At 44.3% G+C, this 15,803-nt stretch overlaps 1 protein-coding gene across 2 annotated transcripts; it reads left to right on the plus strand.

Annotated features, from left to right (window-relative positions):
• The first annotated feature begins 18 nt into the window (after nucleotides 1-18).
• Nucleotides 19-15,169, plus strand: PPP1R7 (protein phosphatase 1 regulatory subunit 7). Of its 2 annotated transcripts, XM_084529730.1 has the most exons (11): nucleotides 25-90; nucleotides 532-609; nucleotides 777-899; nucleotides 4,772-4,827; nucleotides 5,800-5,865; nucleotides 6,483-6,613; nucleotides 7,448-7,610; nucleotides 11,040-11,156; nucleotides 12,069-12,173; nucleotides 13,076-13,162; nucleotides 14,786-15,169. In XM_084529730.1, exons 2-11 carry the CDS (start codon nucleotides 567-569, stop codon nucleotides 14,960-14,962), a joined length of 1,068 nt encoding a protein of 355 aa, XP_084385856.1. In that variant the 5' UTR covers nucleotides 25-90; nucleotides 532-566; the 3' UTR covers nucleotides 14,963-15,169. The 2 variants fall into 2 exon arrangements, with proteins under 2 accessions (XP_084385857.1, XP_084385856.1); XM_084529731.1 differs by lacking the exon at nucleotides 532-609 and having other exon boundaries at nucleotides 19-90.
• Nucleotides 15,170-15,803: the final 634 nt, after the last annotated feature.

Genomic DNA, 15,803 nt, shown 5'->3' on the forward strand with positions numbered 1-15,803 from the left:
CGGCGGCGAGGCGGCTTCCGGCGGGGGGCGGGGGGAGGAGAAGCAAGATGGCGGCGGGGAGCGGGCAGGGGCAGCAGGAGCTGATGGAGGGTGAGAGCCCCCGGCGCGACATGTCGCGACACGGCCGCGGGGCGCCGCTCCACGACCGAGAACCCGCGGCGGGGCTCGGGCAACCCCCGGGGGTGCAGCCCGGGGCCTCCCCGGCGGGGAGAGGCGGCGGGAGGGGGCTGCGGAGGCGGCCGGGGCGTGAAGGGATCGATAAATACAGGCGGGGGGGGGGGAACGGGCCGGGACACGGCTCCGGTAGCGGCAGGGACACCCCTGGGCTCGCCTTTTTTCCCCTTTTGGCAAAGGAAAATTCTCCTTTTTCCCTTTCGCTCCGTGCCCCTGGCGCTGCGGCGCACGGTACCGGCTTGTTTATTGGTTTATTTTTTATCTAAAAAGGTCTTTTAAGTGTAACGACTCTACTTCCATCTCCGTCACCTTTGGAATTGCACTTCATTGATCTAAGAAATTTCCTTTTTCCTCCAGTCTTCTTCCCAGATTGTTGGTTTTAGGAAGATGTGATGGGAGGAAAAAGTGCACCCAAAATCAAAGTAGAAACAAGGGGTAAGAGGCCTTTTATTTAAGACTAAACCTTTCAATTAGTTAACTTAGGATATCTACTAACTGCCTAGTGGTATTTGTGAGTCCTGGTTGTTTTATCTGCTTGCTGCTGCCTCCCCCCGCCCCGCTGCCAGAAGTAGCCTAATGCTGCTGCTGTCTGTCTCGTGCAGTTGATAAGCGGATCGAATCGGAGGAGTCGGGAGATGAAGAAGGGAAGAAGCAAGCGGTGTGCTTGGTGACAGATCTCAGCCAGCAGAGCCTGAGAGACGAGCAGAATGGCGAGAGCTCCACAGGTACCGTGCAGACCTCAGCGCTCGCTTTGGGAAGTGTCATCCGACGGGGCGTGCGGTCACACGCGTGTGTCAGTCCTCTGTGTCTCTGATAGCTGCACAGGGGTTCTGTCAGCGTTAGCTAATAACGTGCATCTGTGCCAGAGAAGACTTTTAAAAAAAGATAATCAAGTGTAAGCGTTGCTAGAGTAAAACTGCCTTCTTTTATGGATCCCCTGATATTAGACCTTCATTTTTTCCTTCTTTGGCCGCGTATGGAACCATGCTGCTCTTTGAAATCCTTACTGTCAACATGCAATGCAGCTTTTTTCGTATTTTCTTGTGTGTGAGAGTTACTGCTTTCTGGAGAGAGATGCTGGAAGTGTTCATTCGAAACAAGCAAAAACAGTTCTTCGTAATTCCACTTCAATACGTGGAGTTTTTAACTTTAAAAATTGCCGGATTTCTTTGGAAGGTAAAGAAGACTATTTCTAGGTAGATTGAAGAAAGCTCTTGATTTATTTATTTATTTATTTTAAATTAAAAGTGCTAAGGCATCAAAATTGCACCTTTTTGAATTCTCTTGGCTTCATACTTTCACTGCTCCTTGCATTGGGTAGAAATTTTGACAGGCTTTTCTAAGCCTGCGTGTGTTTGGTGGGAATGCTTGTTTTAGAGTAGCTTGCATAGAATTTGTCAGAGCAAATGAATTTCTGAAGACTCCCTGTGGCAATATTTTCTGGCCTTTTTGTAATGCTAGCTAACAATTGGAGATGTAATAGCTTCCTTTTTGACAAACGTGCTTGTGTATTTGCTGGTCTAAAAATGGAAGGGAAATAATACAGATTTTTTTTTCAGCAAATTTTTGACTGTTTATGTACTACAAATTCCTCCTAATTTAACCGTGTTCCGTAGATTTGCTGAGAGCATCTTCCAAACTCGCAAATTCTTACGAGAATTTGAAATCTCACTTCTTAACTAAATGAATTCCCTCTTAGTTGTTAACAATTCACTGTTAACCATTAAAAAATAAATAAATTGCCCAACAAACTGGAAGTTGAACAATGGTGTGATGATACGTTGAAAAGGATGAGAGCACATCTCACCAATGGTGAATCCCAAGCACTAGATGGTCGCAAGAACCACTCGGATCAGCCTGGCGTGGTTTTCCTTTGCACATGTGTCACATTTTGAATATTTATTTAGCTGGCTTCATTTATTTGCGCATGTGAGGTTGTGTTTTCTATGTTGCTCCCTTGGGAATTGTAATCGTAGAGAAACGACTTCAAGTGACATACTTTTATTCCAAGTGGAGTCAGGAAAAACAACTTCAGATTTGTCCAAATTGTATTGGGTACTCTTTACTCTATCGACTGGATCGGCGTTCTGTCTCCTTCCAAACTGTTAGGATCCAGAAAACTTCTTTTAGGGCAGAAACCAAGCAGAGGAATAATATTGGAACGCTCGAGCCAGTTTCTTCAGCCAGCTTTTGAGTTGCTCAGCTAAAAAGCAAAACGAACAGTCCTCCACGTCTTTTGCTGAGGATTGTAAATAGAGCTCAAACAGCTGAAACTTCACTTTTATTGTTTAGCTAATTCTCTGAGGAATAGCGCCTCTGTTGAGACAGCTTCCAACTTAGCTATTTATAATATTTTTCGTGCATATGCACTTAAAAAGTGCAGTTAGGCTTTCAGCTGCTTTAAATGGTTGCAGCGCTGTAGATTTACGTAACTCAGTAGCTGCTGTTCTGGGCTGCGGAACTCGGGCTTCCTGAATGTTGTCGTCTTCCCTACAGCTGCAGAGCTGTCTAGCTTGCAGGCATGAATTTCACAGAAACTTACTTAAGCAACTTCAGTGCCACGTTTCCCCCCCTTCCTTGAGAAATCTGCTGCATTAAAAACCGTGGACTGTTTGCATACGTACTGTGTGCGTGTGAAATTGCAGTTCGTGTTCTGATCACGACTCTGTCCATATGATCAGCACACAGACTGCTATACGGGAGTATTTCTATACAGTACATAACCTTCCTGGGAGCCAGCCTTATTACAGCAATGTGTATGCCTATTAGTTTTAAGTTGCTTTCATTGCTGTGAAGTTGTTGCATTTCTCCTGTGTGATTTGGTTTTGTGCCATCAGGCTTGTGCACTTCTGGTAGCGCCAGGACAGGCAAGGACTGGTCACTCAAAGTCATATGGCAAAAAGTCCCAGAAGAAGTTCCTTCACTGTGACTTACTGCTTGCACAACTCAATACAGAGGGAATTGTTTGCTTTTTTAAAAAAATGTGATATCTCAAGGAACTGTTGTTCCAAACTTGGGCTGTGTTCCCGCTGGCTGTGAGTTCAGCTAGGCTGTTCGTTTGTCTGGGAGCACTTTGTGCTGGCAGATCTTGCACCCTAGAAATAGGTCAAAGAGATGCAGCTTCGGAAGCAGCTGGGAAGCGTGTCCCACTCCTCTGCTGAAGTGCATTGCTCCTGGTCTGGAAGAAAAATAAGAAAATGCAGGTGCTGCCCACTGCCAAAATACTGACAGGTGTGTGTATGCGTGTCAGTTTTGGTGGCTTTTTGTACCACCACTCAGTGTTACCAAACCTACCAGCTCATTTCACATCCCTGCAATAGAGTTTATGCTCCCTGCTAATTTATGCTGCATACAACGTTAGAAGAAGAGGGACAGAGGATTGTTTTTCAGTCTTAATTTCTGTGGGTTCAGTTAGAACTCTCTTCTGTTTGAATGCTCAGGCGAGAGCCACGGCCAAGTGCAGGAAGGTAAGGCAGGGTGTGGAGCTTTTAAAACCTTGGAGTCTGGCAGTATTAAAAACTGCAATGTTTGTACTGTTAATCCTTACAATATCACAGGTAATTCCAAGCATCTTTTGGAAAAATTCATTAAATACTGAGGATATTTGGCGTTTGCATGGGCATTGTGACCATGCTGGGCTATGAAAGTGTTCATTACTTTTGGGTTATGGAATGAGCTCGCATCCTGTAATGAGGAGTTAATCCAGAGCCCTTGAGATTTGGCTAATTAAATATCCTTCTAGTTTTTTGGTAGCACAGACAGAAGCTACACAGGTGAAATGGGAAGGGGTTGCACTTTGTATGTCTGCTTTGCAAAGTCTAATTAGACTTTCTCTGGAGATTGATGCAACCATCACACCATCCTCAACAAATGAGAATCGGGCATGAATTATTCATCGTGAATTTATCCAGTAAACTTCGCTCCCTCTTGTGCTGTGATAGAAGCACAGCAAATGTTGGGCTGTCTTCCAGAGCTACAAAAGCATTTCCCAAGAAAATGTATGCAGTGTGATAAACAGTGTTTGCTAGCATATCAGTGAGTTCATTCAAACAAAAGAAGGGAGATCCGTGCACAAGAGGGCACAACATTGCCATAACCTGGCAGAATTTATGCAAGGAAAGCTGAAGGGTGGGATTGCTGAGATGCTTGGTCATTCTTGGCACCATCACTAGAGAGTTTAGGTGTGCTTAGATTCCTTCCTGGCACTGATATCTGAGGAGCACAGACACTTTAGAGGGTGTATCTTCAGAGAGATGATGGCCCTAACTGTAAAGAAGAAGAATCCTGTCAAGATCAACCTGAAGCCAGCGTTATTCAGCAGCCACGTAAGCAGGCTGGGTAAGGCACTGTTCTTTCTGTCCTTTGTACTTAGGCCTGAAATTCTGTTGTTATTAAAATTTTGTTTTCATGCGTAGCTGTCGTGATGAGAAGCCAGATAGGTGAAATGTATTTTTAATGCAGCAGAGTGTCTGAACTATGCACATGTTCCCTCTGCAGAGAGTGTTTGCTCCCTCTGTCTCTCTGGATGTTAGCTGTTGTCATCTTGCCTTTTGCCATCAGGTAGCAGAACTTTATAATGTGTCTGCTTCTGCTGCAGGAGAAGCAGAGACACCAGTGGACATGGAGACAATTAACCTGGATCCAGAAGCTGAGGTAAAGGCAGATTTTTGTCCTTATGGGCTTTACACAGAGGGAAGAAAAGGATAGCAAAGGCACGTATCGACACCTGGTTATGAGCTCCGGTTCTTTTGAAGGTGCTGGCTGTTCTGTCTTCCCCAGAATTGATTCAGGGCCTTTAGACTAGAAGTAGAGGTGTATTATTCTTGATGAAAATCCAAAACCTCTTGTGGGTCACTTGGAATTTTGCAATAAACATGGAGATGCTGAAGGTGGGGCTATGCTGCGAGTGTCATTGATGGGGTACGAGCTTTTGTGAGAATCTTAAACGAAGTGGTTGTTGCAGTCAGACCCGTGATTTGTAAGAGACGGCGACTCAACTGGCCTAGTGCCTGGGCATAGGCAGCCTCCTGAGCCTGTGCACTGGAGAATTTGAGCATGGGCGATGGAGGTCTCTGTTTGACCTGGAAAACCAGAGCATCTGGGGCTGAGCAGCATAGATGGGAAGTGCTTTAGCTGTTTGCTAGAGCCGAGTTCTGTTCACAGAACCACCAGATTGTTTGAACTACCAGTGGTTCTTAGTCACCTGAGGCCTGGAACTGGAAATAGCGAGGTGTGTTCCAGTTACACCCTAGCAAAGTGGGTAGGAGAATTTTGTGCAGTACTTTATTCAAGCCAGGCAACAGAATTTGTCTTTCTTGGTAAGTTCCAAATTTACTGGAGGGAAAAAAGAAGTCCCCTACTGGTGAAACAAAGCAGAGACTCAGGAAAGGGCTGTTGCACTTCCCCAGATACTGCCTTTGCAGCTGGTAAGCTTAGGCCCCATACTTCACCTTTGGTGGAAATACCATCTTCCAAAACAAATTTTCACAAGCCCTTTAAAGGGAAGTTTTTATGAGCCATGAATTTTGTAAATCTACAATTTTGCTTACAACAAAGTACCAGGTTAGTCTCGAAGAATGTTCTGAAACACTTGCTGAATCTCTCTGACCTCCATTTCTCTTTCAGGATGTGGACCTGAATCATTTCCGAATTGGAAAAATTGAAGGATTTGAGGTGCTCAAGAAAGTGAAGGTAATGGTCCTAAGGAATAGAGAATGTCTCTTGGAGCTGGACGTTTTGCACGTCTGATCCATTAGAGAACAAACATGGAGTCTCTCTTTGGCTGAGATCCTGATGAGTTCACCTTACGCTTGACCCATTTGTCAAGTAGGAATAAAAAATGCTGGGGATTTGCAAGTTGGTTTTGGAAATTAAAGAGAGAGAACACATCAGGGTTAATTCTAAGAGATACATTTTGTACTTGCACAGGCTTAACATACATGTAGAATATTCTAGACTGGAAAGGACCTCTGGAAGTCCCTAGTAACTGCTCAAAGCAGGTCCAGTTAGAGCATGTTGCTCAAGGCCTTGTCCAGTTGAGGTCTTGAATATTTCCAAGATGACGTTACAATTACACAGTCTCTCTGGGGCCCTGTTCTGGTGTCCAACCACCTTCATGGTAAAAAACTTTCTTTTCGTAGTGTTGGAAGAAAACAGGAAAAATTCTATTAAAAAACAAAACAGAAACAAACAATCCACAAAACTTTATGGATAACCCAAAAACTCACCCTCTGTATGCCAAGAGGCATTACACACTGTCATTTGTATCTATCAATCTGATTGTTTTTAAACTTTTCTTCAACTGTTAGACTCTCTGTCTGCGTCAGAACTTGGTTAAGCGCATTGAGAACCTGGAGCAATTGCAGACCTTGCGGGAGCTGGATCTCTACGACAATCAGATTCGGAAGATTGAGAACCTGGAGGCTCTAACAGAACTTGAGTGAGTCACAGGGAATCACCAGGGTTAGCCTGAGGGTGTTACGCCACTCAGTGAGCTCCACGTGCTGTACTTATTCCAGTCTTTACCACTCAGGCCCTTCTCGTAGTTCATTTGGGTGCTCTGTGAAGGATGAGGTCTGTTCTCCCTTGGTGTTTAACCTGTGGGGTAAAATAATTTCATCATCTTGGAGCTCAACAGGGACAGTCAGCTGGACGTGAAATGCATGCTGTGTAAGACAGTAAGAACGACAGGTGGTTGCAGCTTCTCTCCGGGTACAGGAGCACTCGGGCATCCCTTGGTATTGCCGGTGAGAGCTCCGTGCAGCAGGCTGACCTTCCTGTGGGAAATGCAAGAGACTTGATGTTTTGTGGGGGACATGGGGAAGGAGTAGTGCTCCTCCTAGCTTCTGGCACTGGTCCTTGATCACGAAACTGTTTCCACTGGGGTTGAGGAGGAGTGACCTACTTCCTGCAGTTGCAACTGCTTCATGCTTAGGGGAGGCCCTGGCCTTGTCCGCAGAGAGGCCAATCTTTTAGGGCCGTGCATTTCCTACAGGCTGTGCAGTACTGAAGGTTGGCTGAGAGTGGCAGATCCACAACTGGGCAAAAAATAAGGTCTATCCTGTGCGTGTTACATATGTATTTTTTCCCCTGTTATGCTATGGAAGTATTTTGAAAGTTATATTTATTTCTGAATAAAGAAACACCGCTTGTGACTCAGGGCCTAGCAAAGTGCTTCTGTAGGTAGCGAGGTTCAGCACCGATTTACAAATGTCCCTTCTGGAATCGTTTGTGCCTCCTGGACTGAAGAGACCTTTGTTTTGTTTTACCTCAGGATCCTGGACATCTCGTTTAATGTTCTGCGACACATTGAAGGACTAGATCGGCTTACCCAACTTAAAAAACTCTTCCTTGTCAACAACAAAATCGCCAAAATTGAGAATTTGAGCCACTTGCAGCTGTTGCAGATGTTAGAGTTGGGATCCAATCGAATCCGGGTAGGTTTGCTGTACAGGATGTTAGCTGAAGAGTTTTGAGCTCTTTGGCTTGGGATTAGCCCTTTTCGAAAGTGCAATGCACTGACTTTTACTTGCAATTTTGCTGTTTTTATTGTTCTGGTCATTTAATGTGTAGTTGCTTGTTTGCTGCGCCTGCTGAATTCTTTAATCATGTATGCATGTAGTGCTTGGCTACTAAACTACTATTGATGAATCTCTCTTTAATGCATCCCCTGTGTGTGGCCTCTTGCAGATGACAGTTTCCTCTTGACAGAGAGCCAAGCCTATCAAAACCAGCAGTTACTGCTTTCTCTTACCTTCCTAGAGGCTGGCACTATGGAGTTCAAATGTAATTGTAGTTTCAGATTCGTATGTATAATTGATAATTCTGTCAGTCTCCCTCAGGAAAAAGATCTTTCTTGACTTTACTCTGAAGTGCCTCAAAAAACTGATACTCCACTGCTGAGTGCTTTGTCTTATGGTTCAGTTAGTGACCTCTCCAACTCTGCTGATTTAAAGTCTGTGCCACTTAAAGGGAAGCAGTTCTGAGTAGTCTTTGCTCTCCATAAGGCACGCTTTCCTGCATCTTGCCCAGTTCATAAGAGAATTGGTGAAACAGGCAACACACGAGACTTACAATGTGCAAAGTAAACAAATTCTTTAGAAACTTCTTTAATTATGTATACTTTAGAAAATAATGGTTACAAATGAGCATTTTTCCAATCTGAAAATTATGTAAGCTGACACTCCCCAGTTACAGTCACTGAAAAACTATTTGTTATGCTGAAGGAGCAGATGAAGAAAATACCTGTTTGTCCTCTACATCGCAGCCGCTGTGGAAGCACGCTTAACTTTGTAGGAAGGAAGGAAACATAAGCTGTTATAAACAGCCTTTTAAGGCAGAAATGTTTGCTGCTTTTATGAACTGGAAAAAAAAATCATTTTTCCCCTAAAGCTAAACTGGACTGACTTTTCTATCTAAGAAGTTATTAGTTTGGAAACTAAATTACTTATGGGAATAAATCCCGAGTGGGAGAACATCAGCCAAATAAACAACTAGGAACCTTACAGCTTGCATAGGCTGGGGAACGTGACCTAGAGGGATGCAGTTTCTGTATTCAGAAATGTAATAGGCTAAGCACACTTATTCTTTCATTTCAAAAGCTGGGTTAAAACTGTTACATTCCGTATCTGAACATCATTACCTTGTGTGGAAAAGAAAATCCAGCTAGATTTCTGTATGGACACTGAGGTGGTATATCGCCACCAGTGTTATCAAGCCTAAAATTATATTTTAAAGAACAACATTGCATTTATTTTACATGTATTTTTGCAGCACTGAGGCTGTACATGTTTTTTTAAAAAAAAAGTTATCCCACTGTATGGGTAACACAGCTAAATTATTTTTAGCATTTATATGTTAATTCTGTTCTGGCTTCTTCAGGCAGCACTGCTCTGTGCTTCTGGCTGCTTTACTGGAGTGAGAAACCCAGTAATGTCTAGGGTAGGCATGAAAAAAACATCTCGTTATTTGAGGATGCCTAGAACTCTTTTGATAGTTTCCTGCCAGCAGGATAGCTTGGCTCCATGGTGGGCATATCCTTAACTCCGTAGTACAAAAGCCTATGGGCTGTCTGTTCAGGCAGCCTTCTTGGTTCTGGGGTGCCTGGTAAGTTCATACCCTGCACATGAAAGCTCCTGCAGTAATGCTGGCGTAGTTGTTTTGCTGCAAAACTCTAACCTCTTGGTGCACACTTACCCTGGAGTCTGTCATGACTTATTAAGCACTCATAGCTCTGTCCTTTTTATGTGAATGGTGAGGAAACATAATTTTATGCCTGAGCTAATGCACTTTCATGCTTTTCTTTCCAAAGTTGGACTGAGGCAACTACGAGGCAAGCACTTTATTTGTTCCCAAGTTTTTTTTCCTCATGCCCATCTGTTTCATATTCTCACTTCAGCGTGGCTTTTTTATAGCTTTTAAATAGCTTTTTTTTTTTTTTTCTGATTATTTCTTCTCAATACCCTCAGAATCACAAGTATTTCCTCTTCAGGGCTGGGGGAGCTACCAATGAGAAAAAAATCTATTATTTTCTTGCAAGGCCAAAGCAGGGGTAAGTCCACAGGCTAGAAGGAGGGTGAGTCCATATATGAGCTGATAAAACAACTTACATTGAATCTGTTGGCAATTCTGGGATAGAGGTTGAAAAGCTTTCCTTTCCAGAGCTTACCTGTAATGCGTTGTGTGCACTTGTCCCTCTTCCTCTGCCTTCCCTTGCCCAGAAGCGTGCGCACGCAGAAAACTACGGGGTGCTAGGGCTTGGTGTCCTGTCACACCGGCACTGTTAGTCTCTGGAATCGCCAGGCAAGGAGGATGGAGAAAAGCTGAGGTGTCACAAGATATTTAACCACAGATGCACAGCTGTGTGTATATCTATATTCGTGTTGCTGCTTTTCTGTGAGCTGAAATCTGTTTTTAAAATTCCCATCTTTTTAACAGCACCTATTTTCTTTTTTTTTTTTTTTTTTTTTCTGGCTGTCCCCTGGGGGAAAAAAAAAAGCATTTTATTTCCTTTTTACAGGAGCCTTTTCTAAATCCATCCTTCTCCCCTTTTCTTGCCATGTCTGTTTTTTTCTCTTTTCTTCATGCTTTCTGGTGCCCCTTCCTTTGTAAACAAAGAATGGTTCGTTTTGATGCCTCACAGAGGTCTTTTCTCCCACGGACAGCTGAGCTCGGGACTTGAATTTGTGCAGTGTATATGTTCTGTCAGTAGCGCGTGTACTTAGCAGGCATATATCGCTTAACTTGGTACCTGTATGTTCTGCCTGTAGCATGAATATGTAGCCTGTAGTTAAATGTATTAACACCTTGTGTCATCCATATCTGGATACACCCATCAGACAGTTAACCTTGCTTATGACAGAGAAACTGATACATGGAGCAGCTTGGCTCCGACTGCTTTAATCCTGGATGGTCAGCACTAAATTTGGGAATTACACTTTCTGTTCCCAGAGTCCTTCCATTCACCAGTGACAGCTACTCTCGCCTCTCCAATGAGTATCTGTGCCCTGGAAACACCTCATGCCCAGGGAATGTCCCTTTCAGTGCTCCTTGTGCCTGTTCGTTCTCTTCTCTGGCCGGGACGGTGGTGGCAACAGGACAAAGTGATGTGACAGGGATGTGACCCCTGCTGAAAGTCAGCAAACAGTAACGCTGCGAGCCAGCTGTCACAGGCTGAGGCTCGCTGTCACTGTGCTTATCCTGCTCTTTGAGGGAGGCCCGACCTTGTGCACAGTTTGTGTTTGGAACTGGCAGGCTTGTCTTGCAGCGGAGTGCAGCTGCACAGGTTGAGGCTGTACAACGCCAGCTGTGTCTCCAGGCTGCAGTTTGGCATCCCAGCAATGCTGTCTCCTTTGGTCATTTTGCAGGCCATCGAAAACATTGATGCCTTGACTAACCTCGACAGTCTGTTCCTTGGAAAGAATAAAATCAGCAAGCTCCAGAACTTGGATGCACTGACGAATTTGACTGTGCTCAGCATACAGGTACTGATTCTGCTCCGTGTCGTTACGCGTTGAACACCCCTGTTCCGTGAACAACCTTGTAACTTACAGTAAGCTCTGTGGAATCAGTGGGTCTCTGGTGCCTGGGTCAAACTGTTTTATTGGAATGGAGTGAGATATTTTGTGCCGTCTTTTCTTATCCTTTGGTACTAAATGAGATCGACATTGCTAAAATGATAAATTATTTTCCTGAGAGAGGACAGGAAATGAATGCTATCCCCCAATCCCTTCCTGAGGTACTGCAGAGTAACATCAAGTGAGTTATGCCAGGGACGTGCACGTAGTGGCAGTGGCTCAGTGTCACTGCCTTCTGCCTGAAGAGAGGGGAAATGTGAATAAGCTTGTGCTAAATGAAATGTGCCCTTAATGAGCTAGGGGAATGTCCCAGCCTTTTCTAGAGGGTGGGATAAATACATGACAAAGTGAGTACACCCTGGTATCTCTTACAATTATTTCTAATAAGTGTTACTTGCTATGTGTTGCAGTACCTGTAGGTATCTCATTTTATAGGATTTACAGAGCTGTATATAGCAGTGTGTATCATGACTAGTCATACAACTTCCTTTAGGACCATTCCATTAAAAAGACCTACAGAATGAATGCTATCAATGCATAGACTTGTCTCTAAATAGACCAAGTAGAAAATTTTCAGGCTACAACTTCTGATAGGAATGTCAGGATCTGACTCTACTAAACTTGGAGACTCTGGCTCTTCTGGAACTTCCTTGAGCACAGTGGCAGAGAGATCCAACAAACTGAGCACACAGGATCAATGGGAAGCCAAGTGGACTATTTTCCCTTCCCATCCATGCTTTAGAAAAATACTTTTCCTCCAGTGACTCTCTTATATTTTATGTTTTTTTGAGTGAACTTTAACTGCTGTTACACTTTCAGAGTAACCGTCTGACCAAGATCGAGGGGCTGCAGAGCTTGGTGAATTTGCGTGAGTTGTACCTCAGCAACAATGGCATCGAAGTCATCGAGGGACTGGAGAACAATGTGAGCAGACCTAAAGCATGTCTGAACCGTTGCCCTTTAGGGAGCTTTTGTTCCTCAGCTTCCCCAGTCACACGTGGGGTCCTCAGTGCCTTGAAAAGACCAGGAAGGTCCAAGTATTAGTTATCTTAAACAATTTTACATTTATGAAGCTCCTCCAGATGTTCTGGAGCAGATTTTTTTTGTGACGGGGAGGTGGCTGTTGGGAAGTTCGAGGCATGTGGTTAGTGGAGCAGCTTGGTGGGTCTTCAGCTGTGGAAAGACTTGCTAGCCACTGCTGGCTGTCCCTGTAGCCTTTTGACAGCCATCTGTAGATAACTGAGTCCTTTTCGATAGGACAAGTGGAGCTGGAAGTGAAAGGGGCAAGCCATGGCATGTGGCTTGACATTGTTTCTAGATTTCTGGGCAGGACTGATTTCACAGGTGCTTGTAGCATTTGCATTCTCACCCAACAGCAGGTGGCACTGCAGGAGAGAAGAGAAATCTGGAACTTGGTTGATTGCGTGCAAGGCAGAAAAAAACTTTCTCTAAAACTGTTGAGTTTCCTGCTGCAAAATGTTTATTCAGCTCTACTGCTCAAGAGGACGCTTCTGATCCAATTTTTAATGGATTTCTCTTAACGTGCTATGAGGAAAGCTTACTTTTTAGGTGCCCTTGGCAATTGTCATTCAGGCAGTAGTTGCTTTCATTTTTGCCTCATGGCTTCTGGAAGGTCAGTAACTCGGCTTAATTAAAACAGTCTGTCTTGCTATTGTGTAGACAGTGAGAGTACTTGTCGTGCTGCCTTTAAACAGCTGGCAGTAACACAGCATTGCTTCTCACGATTTTCAACTCTGGCCTGACAAAGTAAGACAGAAAAGATGAAAGGAAATCCAGTGTAATGTGTTTTTGTTTCGTTTGTCTAGAACAAACTCACAATGCTGGACATTGCATCTAATAGAATCAAGAAGATTGAGAATATCAGTCACCTAACGGAGCTGCAGGAGTTTTGGGTAAGTGCAGGTGGAACTGTTCCCTGAAACATCTGTACACGGTGAGAGAAACCCCTCTGATGGGGAGCAGCAGGAGGGTGGTGTCTGTCTTGGGCAGCTGTTGTGAGCGCTTTTTCTGGTGAATATCTTCAAGATTTTGACAGGCTGTGTAGATGGAGCATAATGGTTCCCCCTGAGGAAAGAGTTAAGCCTAATGTGATTTTTGCAGGGCTCTGATTAGTGGTAGCAAGCCTATCTCTACCTAGGAAACAGGCCCTGCCTTCATGGTTGTGGTGGTTATGAAACAGCCCTAGTGTGTTCTATTTCTGCAGATCTCATCTTTCTTTAAGTCAGCATGACTGTGTAATGAGAGAAGCTGATACTGGCTCACGACTGCACTGGAACACAGTATCGGTTTAGAGCAGACTTGGTATGTTCTTGTTGTTATAAATATAAAGCAAATGAAACAGTCTCTGGTTTACTTCCATTCCTAGGAGGCAGGTAACTGTTAGGGTTGCTTTTGTTATCTGTGGTATCCTGAGTAGCGAAGCCCTTTGCCATCCATGAGGCTGGTGAGGATACATGTGGAGACTCCCCGCCTGAAATATTGGTACTCTGACATCTTTCGGTAGCTGTGTACAAATCTGCAGAAGGAAGAGCTACTTTAATCTGAGGTCTTGACTATAAAACCATCTTTGTCAGGATCACTGGCAGTCCCGATGATGAAGCAGTTTGCTGTCACTGCAATAAACGGAGAGAGGCAGCTGTAGAAAATAGAGCTGCTTACCACACAGCAAACAGGGAGCACAAAGTTTCCAGTTTACTGTGAATGCCTGACGTGAGGAAGAGCAGTTATTGAGGGAGGACATTGGTTTTTATTTTTTTTAAAGGTGGTGTTTTTGTAGTAACTGCCTATGTATCCAAAACCAAAGCATGGCTGTAGCCTCTAGGCTGGGCAGCATGTGGCCACCGTGCATGCTTTGCTTCCTGGACAGACAGTTGAAGCATTCATCCCCTTGCGTGGGAATTCCTATCCAGTGCAAACAGTGAAGCAGCTCCTGTACTGACAGGAGGAGAAACCGAATCAGAGAGTTTGGTGCTTTTTTTGGAGCACAGAAGTAGTTTTTGTAAGAAAACGAGGAGGTAAGGGGAAGAGGAAAATGTCACTTCGCATCAGTTTGGGGCCTTCTCTTCCCACCCAAGAAGTCATGGAAGTAAAGATAGATACCACAATCAAAGAAAACCTTGACATGAAGGTTTCCAATCCTTAAATGAACAAATATGGACTGGAATAATACATAAAGGAATAATACATAAAGAGTTGGTCCCAGTGTTTTGCTGGCTCTTTTCCATCAAAACCAGTCAGACTAGACATGTTATCTGTAGAGTGAGTGGAGCAGGTGACCTGTGACCTAAGACTGTGTAAGGAAGTTGGTGCTGATTAGCAAGGCTTGGAGTGAGAGAGAATGCAGAGGGTGCAGGGGGAGAAGGGATGTGTAGGCAGGGACTTCTTACCTATACTTGAAGGTTGCACTGCAACTGGGTGGTACTCCTCTTGAGCAGCAATGGTTTGGTTAGGTTCCTGCTAATCAGGCTTCGACTGAAGTATTTGTTTGTGTGAGTGTGCTCTTCTGTGCTCTGCAGATGAACGATAACCTTGTTGAGAGCTGGAGTGACCTGGATGAGCTGAAAGGGGCGAAGAACTTGGAAACTGTTTATTTGGAGCGAAACCCTTTGCAGAACGATCCCCAGTACCGGCGCAAAATCATGTTGGCCCTCCCGTCTGTCCGGCAGATTGATGCCACGTTTGTTCGATTCTGAACCTCCTGCTGCCCTCTCTCCCCTGCCCTCCTTGGAGAAATGTCCCAGTTGGGTTTTTTATCCACTTACCACTCCCCAGGTCTTCAGTACGCTGACACTCACAGTGCAAATGGTCAATAAAAAACACTGAATACCAGATCTTGTGTACAATGCACTCATTGTTTTTGAAATGTTGTTATTATTATTATTAAATCTTAACACAAGAGACTTCCTTGTGCTTGTGTCTGTTATTTATATGGGAGGCTTTGGCAGTGACTGTTTGCCACAGACGGGAGCATTTCTATGTGGAGCCATTTGCTGACTTGTGTTGACTCTGTGACACCTTCAGATCAGCGACGTCCTTGAAAACATCACTGTTCCAGATCCAGACTCAAAGGAGGTTTGTAAAAATATGGAAAGACAGTGACAGTGTTAACGTGGGGAAGAATCTGATAAAAATGCTCATACAGGTCATCAGATCAGAGTGCTAAATATCTGTATGTAAGACTCTGTGGAGTGTGTGTGGGGGGGGGGCACATTTTTTTAGCAATTAATTTTCTGAAGCACAGTTATGACTGAGGGAAGAGTCTGGGCTTTGGAAAGTTTGAGGATATACGTGGCTGGATGAGCTGCCTTCAGAGAGCCACTAGCAATACAGCATCTGTGTGTAAATGTAGAGCTTTAGACCAAGCTGAGGACTGGAGAAGGAGTTAAAAAAGAGTAAGGTTACTGGGGCGGTGGGCTCCACTTGGGGAGGTGAGGGGATCTAGCCTGTGTTTTCAGATTTTTAGTTGGTGGTTATGATTTCATTTGCCTCCTGCTTTGCCAGGGTTTGTCAGAGCAAAGTATGGTAAATGGCAAG

This window comes from Aythya ferina (genome assembly GCF_964211825.1).
Source record: "Aythya ferina genome assembly, chromosome: 9".
NCBI classification, from domain to species: Eukaryota; Metazoa; Chordata; class Aves; order Anseriformes; family Anatidae; genus Aythya; species Aythya ferina.